This window comes from Neofelis nebulosa, chromosome 14 (assembly GCF_028018385.1).
Source record: "Neofelis nebulosa isolate mNeoNeb1 chromosome 14, mNeoNeb1.pri, whole genome shotgun sequence".
Taxonomy (NCBI): Eukaryota; Metazoa; Chordata; class Mammalia; order Carnivora; family Felidae; genus Neofelis; species Neofelis nebulosa.
The window spans coordinates 82613524-82634562 of NC_080795.1; the positions used below are offsets into that span (position 1 = coordinate 82613524).

Genomic DNA, 21039 nt, shown 5'->3' on the forward strand with positions numbered 1-21039 from the left:
TTTATACCCTCACCTGCATGTGGTGGTGTTAGTGTTTTGGATTTTAGCCATTCTAACAAATGTGTGTTTACTTTTTTTTAATGTTTGGATCTTTAGTCACAAAGAACGACTTTCCAGACTAGCTGAAGCAGCCACATCAATAACAGACAGGCTGTAGGCAGAGGCAAGGAAGAACACAGCAAGGAGGGCAGGCTGATAAAAGGTCCCGTTTATGGGGAAGAGCTAGTGATCTAAACTTGTACGCAATTAATAATTGCTTCAAAAATACATAAAAGTGACAGAACTACAAAGAGAAATGGACAAATGCCTACTCTGATGTGTCTCATTATTTCATGGAAATCAGTGGGCTAGAGGGTCTTGAGGACGGGGTGTCTGGGCAGAAGAGACATTGGAACGTCAGTTGCCAGAAGGAATGCCCAGGACGAGGAAGTGTGGGGCATGCCACTGCTTGTTAGCTTCATAATTGCCAAGAAACTCTATCTTGATGTAACACTTCAAACTAGAATAGGGGTTTGAACAAGGTCTATATGTTGCATTTAGTGGAAATGCGTCTTAAGTCTGCTAATCCATATCAATGTCCCCTTCCTCTTTATTTTTTTTTTTAATTTTTTTCAACGTTTTTTTTTTTTTTATTTTTTTTTTCAACGTTTTTTATTTATTTTTGGGACAGAGAGAGACAGAGCATGAACAGGGGAGGTGCAGAGAGAGGGAGACACAGAATCGGAAACAGGCTCCAGGCTCCGAGCCATCAGCCCAGAGCCTGACGCGGGGCTCGAACTCACGGACCGCGAGATCGTGACCTGGCTGAAGTCGGACGCCCAACCGACTGCGCCACCCAGGCGCCCCTCCCCTTCCTCTTTAAAAAAAGAATTACTTCCCACTTATTTCTTGGGAAAAAGCAGGCATTTGCCCTATGGGGGTCTGGATGACTACATCCCTACTCTCTCTTTTAATATGTTCCTCTTTCCCCTGTATTTTGTGTGCATTAGTAGTCACGTCCAGAAACTTGATCAGATCAGTTTGTTTCCCATCAAGAGTGCTCTGTGTTGCATTGTGCAGGATTCAATGGCTTCACACCAGGAGGCACTTAATATCTCTTAGCAAAGTTTGGGTCACTCATGGGTTCAGAGGGTCAGCTGAATCCTCCATTATTTTCATCAGTCTTCTACCAATTGGCTTTCACTGCCATTATGATATTACCGATTATTTCTTCTGCATTTATTAGATGGAATTCGATACATAACTTCCCTCCACCAATTTGTTTATCCTGAAATACAGTTCATAGGGGAAAGGCAGAATGGATATATTTTTAGAATAATGGGTTATCGTACTAGCAACCTTCAAGATGACCCATGGAATGGGTGTTAATACTGTTTTAAGCTCATGCATTTTATTATGTTTGATATGTTTCTATTCAGTGCAGCCATTATTCTTTTTGATGTTGAAATTGTTGACTTGTTGTCCATTCAGAGCCTTTCACTTTTGTCACCCTGTCCCTCTGGCAGGTGTCTCTCTGGGAGCAGCCTTGCTTTGTGGCACAGGAAATCCTAAACTCATTTTGTATTGCCTCCTTCCCCAAATCTCAAAGGAGCCCTAGTTCCTTTTAAACAGAAATGGTGTACTCTTCCAAGAGTGTGTTTACTGCTGGGAGGGGCCCAAGAGCACTGCCCACCCAGGTCCAGAACATTTAAAGTTTCATGGCGGGGGTGGGGGGTGGGAGAGCTGGCCAAAGCATACAGCTGGGTGAGGACGGGGTTTCCACCCGCTTCCTCCGAGTGGTTCACCCTCATCGTGCACAGCCCGCGACGACTGAGAACTCCGTTTTAAAACCTGTGATGTGGGGGCACCTGGGTGGCTCAGTCGGTTAAGCGGTGGACTTCGGCTCAGGTCATGATCTCGCGGTCCGTGAGTTCAAGTCCCGCGTCGGGCTCTGTGCTGACAGCTCAGAGCCTGGAGCCTGTTTCAGATTCTGTGTCTCCCTCTCTCTCTGACCCTCCCCTGTTCACGCTCTATCTCTCCCTGACTCAAAAATAAATAAAATGTTAAAAAAAAAATTTTTTTTTAAATAAATAAATAAAACCTGTGGTCTGAACTCCTGCCTCCACCGGGCCCAGGTCCAGCCTGCTTCCACCCGCCCTCTCCATCCCTAGAGCCCTCCCATGAGGGCTGTGAAAATTCACAAAGGGAAACCTCGGTTCGAACGGAGCCGAATGGAGCCGGGAGGCCAGCAGGGGGAGCTCCCGCTGCCCCACCATCTTGTCAATTGCAGACCCAAGTGGGACCTGGCGGGTCACTACTTCCCAGCCCACCAGGGGCCGCCCTGCCGGGGGCTCAGCCAAAGCGCAGCCACTACGCTTTCAGCTCTGTTTACTCCAAAGGACTTTCTGTTTACAGCACCGCCCAGCTCCCCCTTTCCTCTATAAAAGAGTGTTCAGCTCCTTTGTTCTGAGGCCGCACCTGTGGTCTAGCCCTCCCCTGCATGTGTTGGATTGCAATTCTCTGCTATTCCTGAACAAACCTATTTCTGCTGGTAAAATACCTGGCCTTTTAATTTTTAAGGTTAACAAGGCAATCAGGGGCTGCTGTCTGGACCCATGGTCCGTGGGCCACCGTGGGGGGCTGCTCTGCAGTGCCCCAAAGGCCCCACCGTGCCTGCACCTTCCTGCCAGAAGTGCACCAGCCACCCTAGCCACGGCCACCTCCTGTTTGGGCCTCTCCAACACTGGGCACCAATGTGCAACCAAAGACCCAGAAATTTCAAGAACCATCCCTCGGTGCTCAGGATGAAGCCCCTAGCCCTTGGGCCAGTACTGAGGGTGTGCAGGGCTTGGGCTCTCCCAAGAGCTGCTGGACACCGCCCTCCCACCCCCCCCAATATGGCTGTGGATGAATACAAACCACAACTGTGGGACGTCTTAATAACCAGCCCCTGCACGTTGAGACTGACAGCTAAATGCAGTGTGTGGCCCTGGCAGAGGGGGTGGCTGCAAAGGACATTGTGGGGACAACTGACACCACTTCAGTGGGGTCTGTGGCTCAGCTAATACTGTTTTCTCTGTACTAAGTTTCCGGATTTGGATCACTGTTCTGGGGGTAGCAGAACATCCTGTGCTCAGGAACACGAAAGGACTTAAAAGTGAAGGGACATGGCATCTTGAGCCTGATGTCAAGTGGCTTAGGGGAAAATGCAATCTCGGCTGCAGGGACTGGAGGCAGACTGCTGGTGAGTAATGGTGACCGGGGAGTTCTCTATGCTCTGCAGCTTTTCTCCAAGTTGGAAATCACGTTCAAATTAAAAATTACCCCCAAACCTCCAATAGGTTCAACATAAACCCCCTATGGTCCCGGTGGCGCTGGAGACACCCCTCCCCCTCGCAGGCGGGCCCTCCTGACCACAGCGCACCCCACACTGGCCCTCCTGGCTGGTGCGACTCCTTTCCTGCTCTTACACCTTTTGTCCGCGCCGGCGACCTCCGTCTCCGTCAGCCCTGGTGGGAGGATACTGGTGCGGCCGACTTCTCTGTCCTTGCGGAGCAGCTGCGGTCAGCTGCGGACTAGAGGGATGCCGAATCTCCGCTGACATACAGGGCGAGGGGCGCATCAGGCTACTCTGAGGCTTGGAAGCCGGAACGAGCGGCCCCTGTGCCGCCGGAAACGCTGCAGCGGGAAAGCAGGCCGTGCCAGAGCCCGGTGAGCGGGTCACACCTTTATTAACATTGCATTCACCAAACACCTGAGCACCGCGCGCCCTCGCCTCCGCACGCCCTCCACCGCCCCCAGCAGATTCCGGCTCCCCTTGGGGCGGCTTCCCCTGCAGCGTCAGTGTCCACGGTCTCCTGCGTCTGGGGGACGGGAAGAGCCTGGCCCCGGGACAGACTTGGCAGAGGGGGCGGTGTTCTCTGAGGCCCCGTATGAGGCCCGCGAAGAGACCCGGGAGCCTGGGCGCGACGGGACCAAGGATGGGACCCGGGACCCCGGGCGGGCTGGGGTCGAGGACGCGACCCGAGAGCCGGGGTGGGACGGGGTCGAGGACAGGAAGTGGGAGCCCGCGCGCAACGGGGCCTGGAATGAAGCCCCTGAACCCTCCTTCGAAGGGGCCTGTGATGGGGCCCTGGAGCCCACCCGCGGGAGCCATGTCGGGGTCTGGGAGGCCCCGCGCGATGGGGCTGTGGAGGCGGCCAAGGACCCCTGATGCGAGGCGGGCCGCGCTGGTGGCGGTGGCGGCGGTGGCCGCCAGAGCGGCGGGCCCCCTGGGCCCCGGCGCAGCCAGCCATGCACACGCGCCAGGTCCCAAGTGTCCTCGTGCTCGCGCCGCAGCTGTTCACGCTGCTCCAGCAGCTGGCGCCGCGTGTCATGCAGCAGCTGGGCCCGGCGAAGCAGCCGCAGCAGCTCCTGCCGCAGGCGCGCGTTGTCAGCCTTGATGGCCTGCGTGTGCGCGACGAGCGCGCGCGCCGCCTCTCGCTCCGCGCGCCGCCCCAAGGACTGCACGCGCTGACGCGCCTCGCTCTCGAAGGCCGCCTTGTCCTCCAGGAAGCGCCTTTTCACACGGTGAAGCAGCTGCGTGTGATCCACGCGCATGTGCAGCAGCTCGCGCTCCAGCGCCCGGATCCGGGCCAACTGCTCCAGCTGCAGCTCCTGCGGCGGGGGCGCGGGTCAGCGCCCGGGCGCCGCGCGCCCCCACCCCTCCCGTCGGGCACGTCCGCGGGCGCGCGCGCACTGGCCTTGTAGGGCTGCAGCTCCTGCACCTGCCGCGCCATCCGCGCCGCGCGCGCCTCCATCTCCAGCAGCTGCGCGCGCACTCCGTTCTCGCGCCCGCGGTAGAGCGACTCCAGCTCGGCCCGCTGCCCGTGGATCCGGGTCAGGTCCACGCGGTTCTGCTCTTCCAGCCGGACGACGGCGTGGGCGCAGCGCTGCGCGCGCGCGCTCATGTAGCTGGCGTAGAGCCGGTTCTCCTCGCGCAAGCGCAGCGCCTCGCGGTCCAGGAAGGCGTTCTCCTGCAGCACCTGGTCCACGCGCGCCTCGCAGGCGTCCAGCTGCTCCGAGAGCAGCGTGTACTCGCGCTGCAGGTACTGCGCGCGCTCCGACCGCGGCGGCTCGGCCCCGTCTCCCGCCGCGCCCGGCCGGCGCCCCGCGCTGGTCCCGAGCTGCTTCTTGGGAGCCATGGGCTGGGGCCTGGGGCACGGGCACGCGTGAGAGCACTGCCCCCAGGCCGCTGCTCCAGCTTAGCGCTTCCCTCCCACCCCCTCCCCGCCCGCCCGAAAATTCTAGCGGGGAGGGACGCGTCTCAGGGACATGAGATCGGGGGAGGCAGAGTCAGGGGCATGGGGGTCCGGACATCGTCTCCAACCTTTACTCTTGGGCCTTTTCCGGGCCGTGGACGCCGGTCCGTCGGGGTGTGCCCACCTTCAGTAACTTTGGCGTTCATCCTGCACGGTCTCCGTGGAGACAGAACTTAGTCGCCCTCCCCCACTCCCACCCCGTCGCTTGGGCAACGGCCCGGCTTCCCCTTCCGGCTTCTCCCCACCCCCACCGCCCGCCACTCCCTCGCCCCAAGTGCGTGACAAGCCCGTGTGCGCGCCCTGCAGAGGTCCGATCTCAGATGGGCAGGATTTTGGCTTCCGGAGGAGGACGCAGGACTTGCTTCCGAATCCGACCTAGCAGCAGCCCAAGTAGTCCCCACTGTTCGCGTGCCGGGAGATTTGGGCCCTTCGCCCAGGGGACCCTCACCGCCGGCGCCCCCATATGGGGAAATGGCGCCACGAGTTTCCGACCTCCAGCCGTGGGCAAGCCCCCCACCCCCCACCCCGTGTGAAACTTCCATATCTTGCCGGGACAGAGCTTCCCCACAGCTTATCATCTCTCTGGAGACCCTAGTTTTCTTCGAAGCATTTCGTGATTCTTTTCCCTCTTCCTGGGGGCCTCGGTGGGAGTTAGGGTTACCGGGAAGATCGTGTCCATTCGGGTGTCCACTGTATTTCTTCCTGGGATTTCCTCTGTGGGGTTCCTAAGCCCACACGTGTGCACCTGTTCAACTCATCCCACTCACTTGCTCTTTTTTATTTATTTGAATGTTTACTTATTTTTGAGAGAGAGAGAGCATGAGCAGGGGAGGGGCAGAGAGAGAAAGAGACACAGACTCCAAGGCAGGTTCCAGGCTCTGAGCTGTTAGCACAGAGCCCGACGCGGGGCTCGAACTCACGGACTGCGAGATCATGACCTGGGCGGAAGTCGGACGCCCGACCAACTGAGCCACCCAAGCGCCCCAGATACGGTGTTTTTAATAGGAAATTGGTACCTAACTTTACAGGAACGTAAGAAAAGACCAACTAGAATCAGGGGAAAAGCACCCGAGACCCTGCAGTGGGGGCTCCACGGAGTCAGTGAGGGTGTCTGTTCTATCTCCAGGACCTGGCGCTTCCAACCAGGGCCTCTGCTCCCGGGGCAGACGCCTGCGCTCCTCTCCCTGGCCACCCTCGAGGCCGCGCCGGGGCCACCGCCCCCATTTGCCAGATTGCTACACAGGCCGCGAGGAGCGGAGGACTGCCCACCCCCCTCCCGCCCCAGCCCCTCCCGGGCGTGTGTGTGTGTGTGTATGTGTGTCTGGTTGGCCTCGGTCTTTTAATCTCTGGTGCGAGGCGAGGGACTCCATGCGCAGAGGATTTTAAGTCGTCCCAGCCCCCGGACTTCCCGCGGATTTGTCCCCGCTTTACGGCTGACAAATGCCTCCTCCCAGGACAGGTCCGCCGAGCGTTTTGTCCTCTTCTGCCTCCGCGTTCCTCGAGACTCGCTTCTTCCCAATTCTGCAATGTCCACGGAATAGTCTGGAGAGCCGCGGGGGCGGCCACCCCCGCCCGCGTGCCACCGGATCACCCCCATTCTGGGCGCAGCCCCGGCCTCGCCCGCAGCCCGCGTCCCGCTCTCCCCGCCCTCAAGCCACGCCCAACCCCGGATCGGCTCCGGCCCCGCCCCTCCCCCGCGCCGGCCCCTCCCCCGCGGTTCCCGCACTTCCGTCTCCGCCGGAGTCTCGGCCGCGGGGCGCTGGGCTTCGCCGCCCACCCGCGCCGTTTAGCGGAAAGCGAGGACCCTCGTTTCCTCTGCTGCCTCGCGCTTGCTCCGCGCCGCAGGTCTCGGGGCGCATGGATGGTTCCAGGGACAGTGCCTGGCCCGGAGGCAGGCCGAGATGCACCCCCAACCAGGGGCCTTTCCTGTGTTGGCGCAGGGGTGCCTCTGGCGTCCACCGGGTCCCAGCGCCGCGCACAGAGACAGCTAACCTCCGAGGGCTCAGAGTCAAAGTCAGGCTTTACCCATGACATTTCTCCCCCCTCCTTGGGGTTCTTCCCCCCCCCCTCCCTCCGTGAATAGGGTGGTGGGGCCAAGACTGTGTCTCCCTCAGACTCAGGCTGAGGAGGGTGTGGGGTGAGGGGTCACTCACCTCTTGGGAGAACACCGAGCTGGAAAGGCACTGGGAGACAGGGGGGTGAGCTAGCTGTCTGCTCAGCTTCCGCCCAGGCTGCCCCTGCCCCAGCTCTCTGCTGGGGACTTGCCGCGGACCCCCAAGGCAGTTTCTTGGGTTGAAGCTCACACGACTCGTCAGGGTACTCAGTACCCACCGCACACGCGGCCACACCCCCCACCCGCAGGCGAGCTTCTCAAGGGCCCACTCTCCTGCCCCCATCTTGCTGTGGCTTCTGCCTTGGACGCCCTCCCTACTCAGCTTCTGAGACTTGGGGTGAGCCCCCTTCCTCAGGAGTAGCCGGTGGGGTTGGGCTGTGTTTGATCCCCGGGGTGAGCACTGCCAGCAGCCCCCGCCTCTATTTCACAGATGGAGAAACTGAGGCACAAGGTGATTTCTGTCCCAGGACCCCTGGAGTCACGAGGGCTGTGACTTAGGCATTGGTGGCTTCTTCCCGCCGTATTACCACCTCTTGCCAAGGCTTCCCCCCACCCCTGCCCTGTGTCCTGATGCAAGGGGCAGGGCCAGCCACGTCACTGGACCCACCCCACAGCAGCCTGAGGCCGGCACATGCCTGGTGCCCACGACCCTTCTACCTGCCAATGCCAGCTGGAGCTGTAGAAATGGGTGGATTCAGGAGACACCAAAACCGGTTCTGGAAGCTCAGCTGTGGGTGGGAGGCTGACACTCAGGACAGCCAGATACTGAACAGTGGTCAGAGGAGGGGACCCTGGGGAGCCCGGTGGTAGGGATGCTCCAGCCCCACCCCAGCAGTACCTCCTCTCTTGACCAGAAGCATGGGGTGGTGGGGGGGCGCTGATGGCGATCACCACGACAAAGGGGATGGAGGGCAGGAGCAAAGTCCAGCAGGAGAGCCTATCTACCCAGCGTGTCCTCTGGCTGGGGTCAAGCCCTGGGGAGCCCAGGCCTGGCTGTTCTCTGGGCCCTGGGGGGGGGACCAAATCTGTCCCCTCGCCTGTGTCCTATTTTGGGTACCACCTGCGGGCCTGCCCCTCCACCCCCAGCCCCGGGAATTGGCTTTAGGCTGGGCACCAGGCAGAGACCCTTCTTCCTCAAGTGGCCTCCCCTTCACCCCAGGTACCTTGGAACCCATGCCAACCTCACAGTCAGCCCCAGGTGGAAAGCCCAGATCCGGGCCACGAGGTGCGTCGGCTCCCACAGCCACGGCTGCCCCTGGAGGAAGCGCTCTGCCCTCCCCGACACACGGTGCAGGTGCCGTGAGGGCCCTGGCCGGCCTGCCACAGCTTGACAGGGGCCAAGACAGGCCCGGGCCTGCAGGAGTCGCTGGTGGGTGCAGGGAGCACACGAAGGCCGGGTGGGGCTTGTGGTGAGGCTGCTGTGGTGAGCCTTGGGTCTGGCCTGCTCAAGGTCAGCGGGGTCACAGCTTCGGGGCAGGCTAATGAGCTTTGAAAGGCCTCTCTGGGACCCAGGGAGGGCCTGTGGGCTTGCCCCCCCCCCACGCTGAGGGGGCCAAGCCAGGTAGGCTGGGGCTTGGGGTGTGGCCTAGGTCAGCCGGCATGTCCCCCCTCCCCAGGAATGCCCACTACCTCTGTTTGTGAGGAAAAGGGTGACAGACAGAAGGATGCCCAGTGTCCAGAGCCCCCCCGCAGGCCCCAGTGGCGATGCCCACACCCACGTCTGCAGGCTGGCTCAGAGATGCCCCTGAGAGACAGCTCTGAGGGGGAGCCCAGCCAAGGGCACACCTCCTCCGGGACCCTCATTCCTGAGTCGGGACTCGTGATCTCAGAGACAACCACGTCTATACCCTCAACGTGCCTTCCTGGAGTGACCTGGAGTACCTGAGTCCATAGCCCGTGCCAGGACCAGGAGAGAGGACAGGATGGCTTTGGAGACCCAGGTGCTGGAGGACTGTACCAGGCCCATTCCAGCAGCGTGGGAGAGGCTGTGCATGGCACAGGGTGGGCAGTGGCTACAGCGGTGACGCAGGTGTGGACACAGCTGTGCTATGTCTCAGACTTTGACCCTGAGGGGTGGGGGTGGGGCGCACGCACATGGACGATGAGAGGACGCGGCCTGGGAGGTGGGGACCGAGTGAGTTTGGTCTCCTGAGCTACAAGGAGGCCGGCAACGGATGAAGCAGGAAGTTCCCGCCACATCCTTTCACCCTGGGGACTTTGACCTGCCACACGCCCCCGCTGCCTGCCGGCTCTGGGCCTTCTGGACAAGGCCTCCCCAGGCTGCCATGATTCTCCCACGTGTCAGCTAAAAACGAACTACACAGTCCACTTTTTAGCTAATTCCTAATAAATACTCCAGTTGACGATGCACTCCAAACGAAGCCGAGGGTTACGACCACGTGCGACAAAATTGGTTGTCCGCTAACAATCGATGAGAAAGTAAACTCTTTTGCCCAAATTTACATCTGCAGGGGTAATGTTTGAACAAGGCACCGTGGGGCTTTGCAGACATGCGGCCCCATGAGAATACACGTAACAGCAGCTTTAAAAGATACCAACTAATGGATGAATCAAATGCCCATTGAAAAACTGTCTTAATAATTACATGTAATGAAGTTCACTCGGCAGAATTCTTTATGCTGAAGCTCCCTGATGTCGATCTGATTTTGCTTAGTGACTACACTCTCAGTGGCCAAATGGCAGGGTCAGGAACGCCTCTAGCTTGGGGTTCGTGGGGGAAGGCAAGGAAAAGAGGGACCGGCCTGTCAGTTGTCACATATCTTTGGTGCTCTGATGCCAGCCACCCTCAGCAGGTGCACAGGACTGGGAAGAGGCTCCCGCTAACCCAGCTCATGAAGGATCCTGCTGCCCTCTCCGGGCCTTGGGCTCTTCATCAGTGGGACCGGATCTAATTTCCTGCAGGCTGGGCAACTAGCTATCAGCCCTCCCTCCGTGCCCATCCATGTGCCTTCTCCTCTCCTCTCAGTCCTGGTGGGCTATATAGCTTTTCCATCTGTATTTATGTTTGTTCTTGAGTATATCTGGGGAATGCTCCCACTTGTTCAGTAGGTTTGCCATTTCAGCTAAGTTATCAAATCAATTGATGTGAGGTTGTTCCTAATAAACTCTTGTTATCTTTCTAACGTTTGAAGAATTTGTAGGAATGTACTGTCTTTCATTCCTGACATTGGTAATTTCTTTCTTAGCTCTAATGAGTCTCCTTAGATTGTATTCAATTTACCTAAAGAATCAGCTTTTAATTGTATTGTTTTTTTTCCTCATGCTTATACACTGCATTTCAATGATTCTTACTCTTATCATTACTCCATTCTTTCTACCTATTTGGGGTTTAATTTTGTTGTCTTTTTCTAGCCTTTTAAGGTGGGAACTAAAATTTTTGTCTTTTCTAACATGAGCATTTACAACTATAAATTCCCCTCTAAGTGCAGCTTTAGCTGCACCCAGCACATTCTCACTTCATGTTCTCATTATCTTGCAGCTCAAAATAGTTTCTAACTTCCCTTGTGATTTCTTCTTTGACCCACTGTTTATTTAGATGTGTTGTTTAACCTGCAAATTTTTGGGTGGATTTTCCAAATATATTTCTGTCATCTATTTCTAATTCTGTGGGATCAGAGAACACACTTTGTGTTATTTCAATAATTTTAAATTTGTTGACCTTTGTTTTATGGTACTTAGAATATGGTTTATGTTGGTGACTATTTCATACACAATGGAAAACAGTGTGTATTCTGTTGTTGGTAGATTGTTGTATAAATGCCAACTAGATCAAGTTGGACAGTAATATTGTTCAGGTCTACTATATCTTTATTTTCTGCTTGCTTGCTCTACTAATTATTGAAAAAGGAGTGTACAATCTCCCAACTGACTTGATTATTTCTTCTTTCAGTTCTGTCAGGTTTTACTTTAATGTATTTGAGAATGTATTATTAGGTTCATACATTCTCAGGATTATATTATCTGTTTGACAGGTTGACACTTGTATCATGATGAAGTGTCCCTCTTTCTCCTGGTAATATTCCACGTTCTGAAGTCTACTTGGTCCGATATTAATATAGCCACTAAAGCTTTCTTATGATAACTATTTGTATGATCTATCTTTTTCCATCTGTCTTAGTCTATTCAGGCTGCTGTAACAAAATACCACAGACTGGGTGGCTTATAAACCACAGAAATTTATTTTTCATGGTTCTGGAGGCTGGAAAGTCCAAGATTGGGGCACCAGCCTGGCTGGCTCAGTCATTGGAGCATGTGACTCTTGATCTCGGGGTCATGGGTTTGAGCTACACACTGGAGAGTAGAGCTTACTTAAAAAAAAAAAAAAGTCCAAGATCAAGGGGCCAGAATGGTTGCAATCTAATGAGGGCCCTCTTCATGGTTCATGGCCAGCGCCTCTCTGTGTTCCCACATAGTGGAAGGGGTTAGGGATTTCTCTGGTGCCTGTTTTATAAGAGCACAAATTCCAGCATGAGGCTTTATTATCATGACCAGAGCACCTCCTAAAAGTACCACTTCCTGATATTACCACAATGTCTCAACATATGAGTTCTGGGGTGAGGGGCACCAATACTCAGACCACAGCATCATTCATTTAACTTCTCTATGTCTGTATACTTAAGGTGCCTTTCTTGTAGATTGCATATTCTTGGATTCTGATAAAAAAAAAAATAAGGTTGTGGGTGCCTGGGTAGCTCAGTCGCTTGAGCATCTAACTTTGGCTCAGGTCATGATTGCGGTGGTCTGTGGGTTGGAGCCCCTTATCGGGCTCTGTGCTGACAGCTCGGAGCCTGGACCCTGCTTCGGATTCTGTGTCTCCCTCTCTCTCTGCCCCTCTCCCACTCATGCTCTGTCTCTCAAAAAAGAATAAACGTCAAGAAAAAATTTTAAACAAAAATAAGGTTATGCAACTGCTGCCTTAAAATTTTATCTATTTACTTAAGTAATCTCTAAACCCATTGTGGGGCTTAAACTCATGACCCCAGATCAAGAGTCATGCATTCTTCCTACTGAGCCAACCAGGTGCCCCAACTGCTGCCTTTTTGTTGGAGCATTGAGACCATTTACATTTAATGTAATCATTTATATGGTTGGGTTTAAGTATACCATCTCAGTATTTGTTTTCTATTTGTCTTATCTGTTTCTTCTTAGTCCTCTTCTTTTTCTACCTTCTTTCTGACTGAGTAATTTTTAATATTTCATTTTATCTAGACTATGGGCTTATTAGCTATGTCTCTTTAGGTATGTTTTTATTTTATGTATTTTTAATTTACTTTTATTTTATTTTATCTATCTTTAAATAATATTGTAATTCTTCACATGTAATTTAAGAACCTTACAATAGTATATTTCCATTTTCCTCCTTGGCATATTGATATAATACATTTTACTTTTACAGGTTATAGATCTCACAATATGTTGTTATTCTATCTACTTTAAACAGTTAACTATCTTTTTAATGTTTTATTTGTTTATTTTTAGAAAGATAGTGCACATGCAAGAACCATGGAGGGTAGAGAGAGAGAATCCCAAGCAGGCCCTACTCTGCTAGTGAGAGCCTGTCGTGGGGCTCGATCCCACAAACTGAGATCATGACCTGAGCCAAAATCAAGAGTTGGACATTTAACTGACTGAGCCACCCAGGCCTCCTGGTTAACTATCTTTTTAAAAATTATTTTTAATTGTGGTAAAGAAAAAGACAACATAAAAGTTACTACCTTAACTATTTTAAGTGTATAGTTCAGTAGTGTTAAATGTATTTATATTAAGTATATTCACATGTTCACAGATCTCCAGAATTTTTTAATCTTGGAATCTGAAGCTTGATACGCATTAAACAATGACTCCCCATTCTCTCTTCCCCACAGCCCCTGTTAACCACCATTCTACTTTGTTTCTATGAGTTTGACTACTTTTTATATCCATATAAGAAGAACCGCACAGTATGTATCTTTTTAATGTTTACTTATTTATTTTGAGAAAGAGAGAGAGAGGGAGAGAAAGAGAGAGAGAGGGAGAGAGAGAGAGAGAGAGACAGAGAGAGAGAGAGAGAGACAGAGACAACCCAAGCAGGCTCTGTGCTGGCAGTTCGGAGCATGGTGCAGGGCTTGATCCCACGAACCCATGAGATCACAACCTGAACAGAAATCAAGAGTCAGACACTCAGCTGACTGAAGCACTCAGGCACCCCACACGGTGTGTGTCTTTTTGTGATTGGTTTATTTCACTCAGCATAACGTCCATGTTCACTCATGTTGTAGCATATAACAAGATTTCCTTCCTTTTTGAGGGTGAATAATATTCAATTGTATGTATGGCTACATTTTGTTTATCCATCCGCCAGTGGACATTTGGGCTGTCTCTACCTCTTGGTTATTGTGAATAATGTTATGAAGAAGGATGTGCTAATATCTCCTTGAGACCCTGCCTTTAATTCTTTTGGATGTATGCTCACTTTTGGAAGTGAGATTGCTGACTCATAGAGTGGTTCTAATTTTAATTCTTTTAGGAATAATCATACTGTTTTCCATGTTGGTTACACCATTTTATGATCCCACCCACAGTGTCCAAGGGTTCCAGTTCCACATCCTCACCACCAATTTTACCATTTTCATGTTTTGTTTGCTTTGCTTTGCTTTGCTTTGTTGTTTTTGTTTTTGTTCTTTGCCATCCTAATAGGCATGAGGTGGTATCTCATTATGGTTGTAATTTGATTCGAGAGAGACTTTTGATTATATCGTTGAGTTATCAGGTCTAAGTGGGGCAGTCAACTATCTTTTAATGAAATTTAGTAGATGAGATGAGAAAAATATCTTTTATATTTACCCACCTATATCCCATTTCCAGGGCTGTTTTTTTTTTTTTTTTTAATGTCAATCCAGATTTTCATCTAGAATTATTTTTCTTCATCCGAGAAAACTTTATTTTATTTTATTTTGTAGTGTGGGTCTGCAGGTGTTATATACTTCCAATTTTTTTTCTTTGAAAAAACTATTGTCTTCATTTTTGAAGGATATTTTCTCTGAGTATATAACTCTAGATTGGCAGTGTTTTTGTTTTGTTTATTTTTCTTTTTGTTTTTAGTTCACTAGTCATGTTCTTGCTTTGTCTTCTGGCTTAAAATTATTTTCTGACAAGAACTCTGCAGTCATAGTTATTTTTGTTTCTCTGTATTTTTTTTTTTTTTTATAATTGTAGTACTTTTATCACTTTTTCAGCAATTTATTTATCATGTGCTTATTATGGCTTCCTTTGCGTTTTTCCTACTTAGGTTCCATTGAAATTCCTAGATTTGTGAGTGTATGATTTTTCCTTCAAATCTGCAAAAATTTCAGCCATTGCTCTCAATGATATTTTCTGCATCGCTCTCTTTTGTTGATATGATCCCACAGGTTCTTCGGTTTAGTTTTGTTTTTTTCCCCTCTGTTTCAACGTGGATAGTTCCTATTGCTGTGTCTTCAAGTTCACTGATATCTCTTCTGCTGTTAAGTTCATCCAATGAATTTTCGCTTCAGAGATTTTATTTTTCAACTCTAGCAAGTTCTTTTTTATAACTTCTCATCTCATCATATTCATGTCTTTCTTTAAATCCCTGGGCATGTTTATAACAGTTATTTCTTAAGTCATTGCCAATTCCGTCATCTCTGTCACTTATGGGTCTAGTTCTGTCAACTGGCTTTTCTCCTGGGTCTGGGTCGTGTGTTCCTCCTTCCTCATAAGCTTTGTAACTTTTTTATTGAGGTGAAATTCACATAAAATTACCTACATTAAAGTATACATCTCAGTGGCATTTGGTACTTTCACAGTGTTAAGTAACCACTACCTCGATCTAGTTACAAAACGTTTTCATCATCCTAAAGGGAACCTGTATCCACTAAGTAGTCACTACCCATTCCTCTTCCCAACCCCCTCTCCCCCCGGGAAACCACCTATCTGCTCTCTGTCCTTATACACGTACTTATTCTGAATATTTCATATATGTGGCATTGTATGTGTGACTTTTTGAATCTAACCTCTTTCACTTAGCACAATGTTTCTGAGACTCACCACATTGTAACATGTAGCCAAACTTCAGTCCCTTTTTCTAAAAATTTTTAAATGTTTATTATTTTTGAGAGAGAAAGCATGAGTGGGGGAGGGCAGAGAGAGAGAGAGAGAGAGAGAGAGAGAGAGAGAGAGAGACATGGGATCTGAGGCAGGCTCCGGGCTCTGAGCTGTCGGCACTGAGCCTGACGCAGGGCTGGAACTCACAAACTGAGAGATCATGACCTGAGCCGAAGTTGGAAGCTCAACCGACTGAGCCACCCAGGCGCCCCTTTGGTGTTTCCCTTTAAAGAGTGTTGACGTTTTCTGGCAAGCATTTAAGCTATGTTTGTATAATCTTGTTCCTTTCAAGGCTTGTTCTCCACACTCATGATGGGTGTGGAGTAGGCTTTAGTCTAGAGCTGGTTCAGTCACTTTACTGAGATGTGACCTGTCTCGGCTCTCTCCTGAATGCTCTGGTGTCCAACATGGCTTCTTGGCAGTTAACGACCTCCCTACCTGAGTGAAACCTGAGAATTGTTCAGCAACTCCCACACCTCCAGGCCCCACCCCCTGACGCCAAGTTGTTCTTTGCCTGGACTTGATGGCAGTAGGCCAGGTTCGAGGACCCAGGGGATCCTATAGGACCAGCCAGGACTCTCCTTGGCTTCATGAAGGACGCAGGATGGAAATCAAACATGAGTCAACAGGAAGTGAGAGCAGACATTATTGAAGATACAGGGAGACCAGATACAGACAGAGCATCTGGGAGACTCAGAAAGGAAAGGACCATGAGTCTCATCTTTGTCTGGGGTTTGGGTTTTCTTTTATTTAAAAAAAAAAAAAAGATTTTTTGTTGAATGCTCAGCTGACTGAGCCCCTATTTTTGTCTCATTTAAAGTAATATTTTTTTTAATGTTTACTTATTTCTGAGAGTGGAAGAGAGACAAAGCACGACTGGGGAAGGGGCAGAGAGAGAGGGAGACACAGAATCTGAAGCAGGCTCCAGCCTCTACACTGACAGCAGAGAGCCTGATACAGGGCTCAAACTCATGAACTGTGAGATCGTGACCCAAGCTGAAGTCAGATGCTTAACCGACTGAGCCACCTAGGTGCCCTGTTTTATTTTTAAGTAAACTCTACACCTAACGTGGGGCTCAAACTCACAACCCCAAGATCAAGAGTCACATGCTCTAACGACTGAGCCAACCAGGTGCCCCTGGGTCTGGAGTTTTCACTGAGGATGGTGGTCTGGCGTAGGTGTCCTCTCCGGCATCCAGGAACTGGTCAGAACAAACACCAGGGCATATGGGTTATTCCTGAGAGCCAGGAGGTCTTGGCCTGGAGGTCTGACTTGGAGATCTTGGCATGGAGTCTGGCTTGGTGGTCTCACTTGGAGGTCTGACTTGGAGGTCTGGCTTGGAGGTCTTGGCATGGAGGTCTGGCTTGGAGATCTTGGCATGGAGGTCTTGGCATGGAGGTCTGGCTTGGTGGTCTGGCTTGGAGGTCTGGCTTGGTGGTCTGGCTTGGTGGTCTGGCTTGGAGGTCTTGGCTTGGAGGTCTTGGCATGGAGGTCTGGCTTGGAGATCTTGGCATGGAGGTCTTGGCATGGAGGTTTGGCTTGGTGGTCTTGGCTTGGAGGTCTTGGCATGGAGGTCTGGCTTGGAGGTCTTGGCTTGGAGGTCTTGGCTTGGAGGTCTTGGCATGGAGGTCTTGGCATGGAGATCTGGCTTGGTGGTCTGGTTTGGTGGTCTTGGCATGGAGGTCTTGGCATGGAAGCCTTGGCATGGAGATATGGCTTGGTGGTCTTGGCATGGGGGTCTTGGCATGGAGGTCTGGCTTGGTGGTCTTGGCATGAAGGTCTGGCTTGGAGGTCTGGCTTGGTGGTCTTAGCATGAAGGTCTGGCTTGAAGGTCTGGCTTGGTGGTCTTGGCATGGAGTCTTGGCATGGAGGTCTGGCTTGGTGGTCTGGCTTGGAGGTCTGGCTTGGAGGTCTTGGCATGAAGGTCTGGCTTGGAGGTCTTGGCATGGAGGTCTGACTTGGTGGTCTGGCTTGGAGGTCTTGGCATGGAGGTCTTGGCTTGGAGGTCTTGGCATGGAGGTCTCGGCATGGAGGTCTCGGCATGGAGATCTGGCTTGGTGGTCTGGTTTGGTGGTCTTGGCATGGAGGTCTTGGCATGGAGATCTGGCTTGGTGGTCTTGGCTTGGAGGTCTTGGCATGGAGGTCTTGGCATGGAGGTCTTGGCATGGAGGTCTGGCTTGGTGGTCTTGGCATGGAGGTCTTGGCTTGGAGGTCTTGGCATGGAGGTCTCGGCATGGAGGTCTCGGCATGGAGATCTGGCTTGGTGGTCTGGTTTGGTAGTCTTGGCATGGAGGTCTTGGCATGGAGGTCTTGGCATGGAGATCTGGTTTGGTGGTCTTGGCTTGGAGGTCTTGGCATGGAGGTCTTGGCATGGAGGTCTTGGCATGGAGGTCTGGCTTGGTGGTCTTGGCATGGAGGTCTTGGCATGGAGGTCCTGGCATGAAGGTCTGGCTTGGTGGTCTTGGCATGGAGTCTTGGCATGGAGGTCTGGCTTGGAGGTCTTGGCATGAAGGTCTGGCTTGGAAGTCTTGGCATGGAGGTCTGACTTGGTGGTCTAACTTGGAGGTCTTGGCATGGAGGTCTTGGCTTGGAGGTCTCGGCATGGAGGTCTCAGCATGGAGATCTGGCTTGGTGGTCTGGTTTGGTGGTCTTGGCATTGAGGTCTTGGCATGGAGATCTGGCTTGGTGGTCTTGGCTTGGAGGTCTTGGCATGGAGGTCTGGCTTGGAGGTCTTGGCTTGGAGGTCTTGGCATGGAGGTCTTGGCATGGAGGTCTGGCTTGGTGGTCTGGTTTGGTGGTCTTGGCGTGGAGTTCTTGGCATCGAGGTCCTGGCATGAAGGTCTGGCTTGGTGGTTTTGGCATGGAGGTCTGGCTTGGTGGTCTTGGCATGGAGGTCTGGCTTGGTGGTCTGGCTTGGAGGTCTGGCTTGGTGGTCTTGGCATGGAGGTCTGGCTTGGTGGTCTTGCTTGTAGGTCTGGCTTGGTGGTCTTGGCATGGAGGTCTTGGCATGGATGTCTTGACATGGAGGTCTGGCTTGGTGGTCTTGGCATGGAGGTCTTAGCATGAAGGTCTGGCTTGGTGGTCTGGCTTGGAGGTGTGGCTTGGTGGTCTTGGCATGAAGGTCTGGCTTGGAGGTCTGGCTTGGAGGTCTTGGGATGGAGGTCTTGGCATGGAGGTCTGGCTTGGTGGTCTTGGCATGGAGTGTTGGCATGGAGGTCTGGCTTGGTGGTCTGGCTTGGAGGTCTTGGCATGGAGATATGGCTTGGTGGTCTTGGCATGGAGTCTTGGCATGGAGGTCTGGCTTGGAGGTCTGGCTTGGAGGTCTTGGCATGGAGGTCTTGGCATGGAGGTCTTGGCATGGAGGTCTTGGCATGGAGGTGTGGCTTGGTGGTCTGGTTTGGTGGTCTTGGGATGGAGGTCTTGGCATGGAGATGTGGCTTGGTGGTCTGGTTTGGTGGTCTTGGCATGGAGGTCTTGGCATGAAGGTCTGGCTTGGTGGTCTTGGCATGAAGGTCTGGCTTGGTGGTCTGGCTTGGAGGTCTTGGCATGGAGGTCTTGGCATGGAGATATGGCTTGGTGGTCTTGGCATGGAGTCTTGGCCTGGAGGTTTGGCTTGGAGGTCTGGCTTGGAGGTCTGGCTTGGAGGTCTTGGCATGGAGGTCTTGGCATGGAGATATAGCTTGGTGGTCTTGGCATGGAGATCTGGCTTGGTGGTCTGGCTTGGAGGTCTTGGCATGGAGATATGGCTTGGTGGTCGTGGCATGGAGTCTTGGCATGGAGGTCTGGCTTGGTGGTCTGGCTTGGAGGTCTTGGCTTGGAGGTCTTGGCATGGAGGTCTTGGCATGGAGATATAGCTTGGTGGTCTTGGCAAGGAATCTTGGCATGGAGGTCTGGCTTGGAGGTCTGGCTTGGAGGTCTTGGCATGAAGGTCTGGCTTGGAGGTCTGACTTGGTGGTCTGACATTGATGTCTGGAATACACATGTAATGACTTCGTCAGGTCATTCTCACCCAGTCCTTCCTTAGACATTCTCTGTTCTAGAGAAATCATGAACTCCTTGTTGCTTACATGGAGGATGTACAGTGTTTGCATTCTGAGGCATGTGTAGAGTGGGGTGCGGGCCCTACCAAGAACAGAAGCAGCGGGGCGCCTGGGTGGCTCCATTGGTTAGAGGCCTGGCTTCAACGGAGGTCATGATCTCAAGGTTCTGGAGGTTCCAGTCCCACCTTAAGCTCTGTGCTGACACCTTAGGATTCTGTGTCTCCCCTCTCTCTGCTCCCTCCGTATTCGTGCTCTCTCTCTCTCTCTGTCTCTCAAAAATAAATAAACGTTAAGAGAAAAAAAAAAAAGAAGAAGGGAGGCAGGAAAAGGAGCAAAAAGCAGATTTGTATGGAGTCCTTCAGCTTCCCCGTCTCAGCCTGGGGGGACCTTCTCCCACTCCTCCCCAGACACAGGCCGGCCCTGGAATCGGAGGACCTTGTTTGTTCCTGTTTTGCCAAGATCGCGGTCCTGCGCCGCTGGGTGCCCAACCTACAGACAGTTTCACACGTTTTGTCCAGTTTTCCAGCTGTTTCCCGGGGGAGGGCGCGTCCAGTGCTGGTGACTCGGTCGGAACGGAAGAGCGGCCTCTCTTGGTCCTTCCGGGTTTCTTTCCCGTTTGCTCTCCGCGTCCTCCAACTTCATACCGCGTTACGACTGAAGTGGCACACACTGCAGGTACACGACTGAGACACTTCAGACCCAAGTGTGCACCCTGAGCGCGTCCGCACAACCCAGCGCTTCTGAGGCCTTGGGAAGCTCTGGGGGGCTCGCAACCGCGCCCCTCGGCTCCCCCCGCCTCTCCACGCTGTGCGAAGCATTTTCTGCAGCTCTGGAAAAACGGAATCACCCAGCGGGGCTCGCGAGAAGTGTGGCCCAGTGGGCCGACCGCCTCCGAGGTCCAGCGTGTGTGTTCGCAGGCGCTTCTCCCTTGTTTGCTGAGCCCCGCGCCACCGTAGGCGCAGCCGCCTGTGGTTTATGCACTCCTGTCTCAAATTCGGGTCGTTTCCAGTCTGGGGCTGCTACGAACATCCGTGCGTGATTCTCCGTGTGGACCCAGGTTTTCATTTCTCTTGGGCAAGCACCCAGGGAAGAACGCCGGGGTCACGGTGAACTTACGCTCAAGGAACTGCAAGGAGGCGGCCGGGAGGGAGAGAGCATGCCTGGCCCCGCAGTCCGGCTTCAGAGGCCCCGGGGCCCAGCCGGGGTGGGGGGCGCAAAGGGGCAGCGGGACCAGGGAGGGGGAGGGGGCCGCCGCGGGGCGGTGGGGACCCGGGCGGGGGGGGGAGAGGGGGGCGTGGGGAGCGCAGCGGGGGTGGGGTTACGGGGTGGGAGGAGGGTCGGGGGTGCTGCGGAGGCGGGGTTACGGGGTAGGGGTAGAGGCGTGGGGACCGCAGCGGGGGCCTGGGAGGGAACGGGGTGCGGAAGGCGGGTGGGAGCGCGGCGGGGGCGGAGGCAGGAGGCAGTAAGGAGGGCGGGGGCGGGGCG

At 53.1% G+C, this 21039-nt stretch overlaps 2 protein-coding genes and 1 long non-coding RNA gene across 4 annotated transcripts; 1 reads left to right on the forward strand and 2 right to left on the reverse strand.

The window, feature by feature from the left end:
* Positions 1 to 3691: 3691 nt before the first annotated feature.
* CCDC166 (coiled-coil domain containing 166) lies at positions 3692 to 5461 on the reverse strand. Its single transcript, XM_058699331.1, has 3 exons — positions 5348 to 5461; positions 4722 to 5172; positions 3692 to 4635 (listed from the first exon to the last, which is right to left on the reverse strand). The coding sequence occupies exons 2-3, from the start codon at positions 5160 to 5162 to the stop codon at positions 3820 to 3822; spliced, it is 1257 nt and encodes a 418-aa protein (XP_058555314.1). The 5' UTR covers positions 5163 to 5172; positions 5348 to 5461; the 3' UTR covers positions 3692 to 3819.
* A 10143-nt stretch (positions 5462 to 15604) lies between these two features.
* LOC131494760 (uncharacterized) lies at positions 15605 to 17588 on the forward strand. 2 transcript variants are annotated; one of them, XR_009253588.1, is made up of 4 exons: positions 15605 to 16779; positions 16832 to 16871; positions 17115 to 17196; positions 17520 to 17588. It is a non-coding gene; the product is annotated as an uncharacterized LOC131494760 (long non-coding RNA). The 2 variants fall into 2 exon arrangements; XR_009253587.1 differs by having other exon boundaries at positions 17452 to 17536.
* A 480-nt stretch (positions 17589 to 18068) lies between these two features.
* On the reverse strand, positions 18069 to 20982 carry LOC131494558 (uncharacterized). Its single transcript, XM_058698970.1, has 3 exons — positions 19456 to 20982; positions 18481 to 19334; positions 18069 to 18395 (listed from the first exon to the last, which is right to left on the reverse strand). The coding sequence occupies exons 1-3, from the start codon at positions 19475 to 19477 to the stop codon at positions 18069 to 18071; spliced, it is 1203 nt and encodes a 400-aa protein (XP_058554953.1). The 5' UTR covers positions 19478 to 20982.
* Between the last annotated feature and the right edge of the window lie 57 nt (positions 20983 to 21039).

Bases quoted from the DNA above. Each gene is read 5' to 3' on its own strand.
- CCDC166 (XM_058699331.1), bottom strand. From the start codon at position 5,162: ATGGCTCCCAAGAAGCAGCTCGGGACCAGCGCGGGGCGCCGGCCGGGC. The intron at 4,636-4,721 runs GCCAGTGCGCGC...CCCCCGCCGCAG, and splicing joins AGGAGCTGCAGCCCTACAAG to GAGCTGCAGCTGGAGCAGTT.
- LOC131494558 (XM_058698970.1), bottom strand. From the start codon at position 19,477: ATGTCAGACCACCAAGTCAGAC. The intron at 19,335-19,455 runs CTCCAAGCCAGA...CCATGCCAAGAC, and splicing joins GTCAGACCACCAAGTCAGAC to CTCCAAGCCAAGACCTCCAA. The intron at 18,396-18,480 runs GCAAGACCACCA...CTCCATGCCAAG, and splicing joins CCACCAAGCCAGACCTACAA to ACCACCAAGCCAGACCTCCA.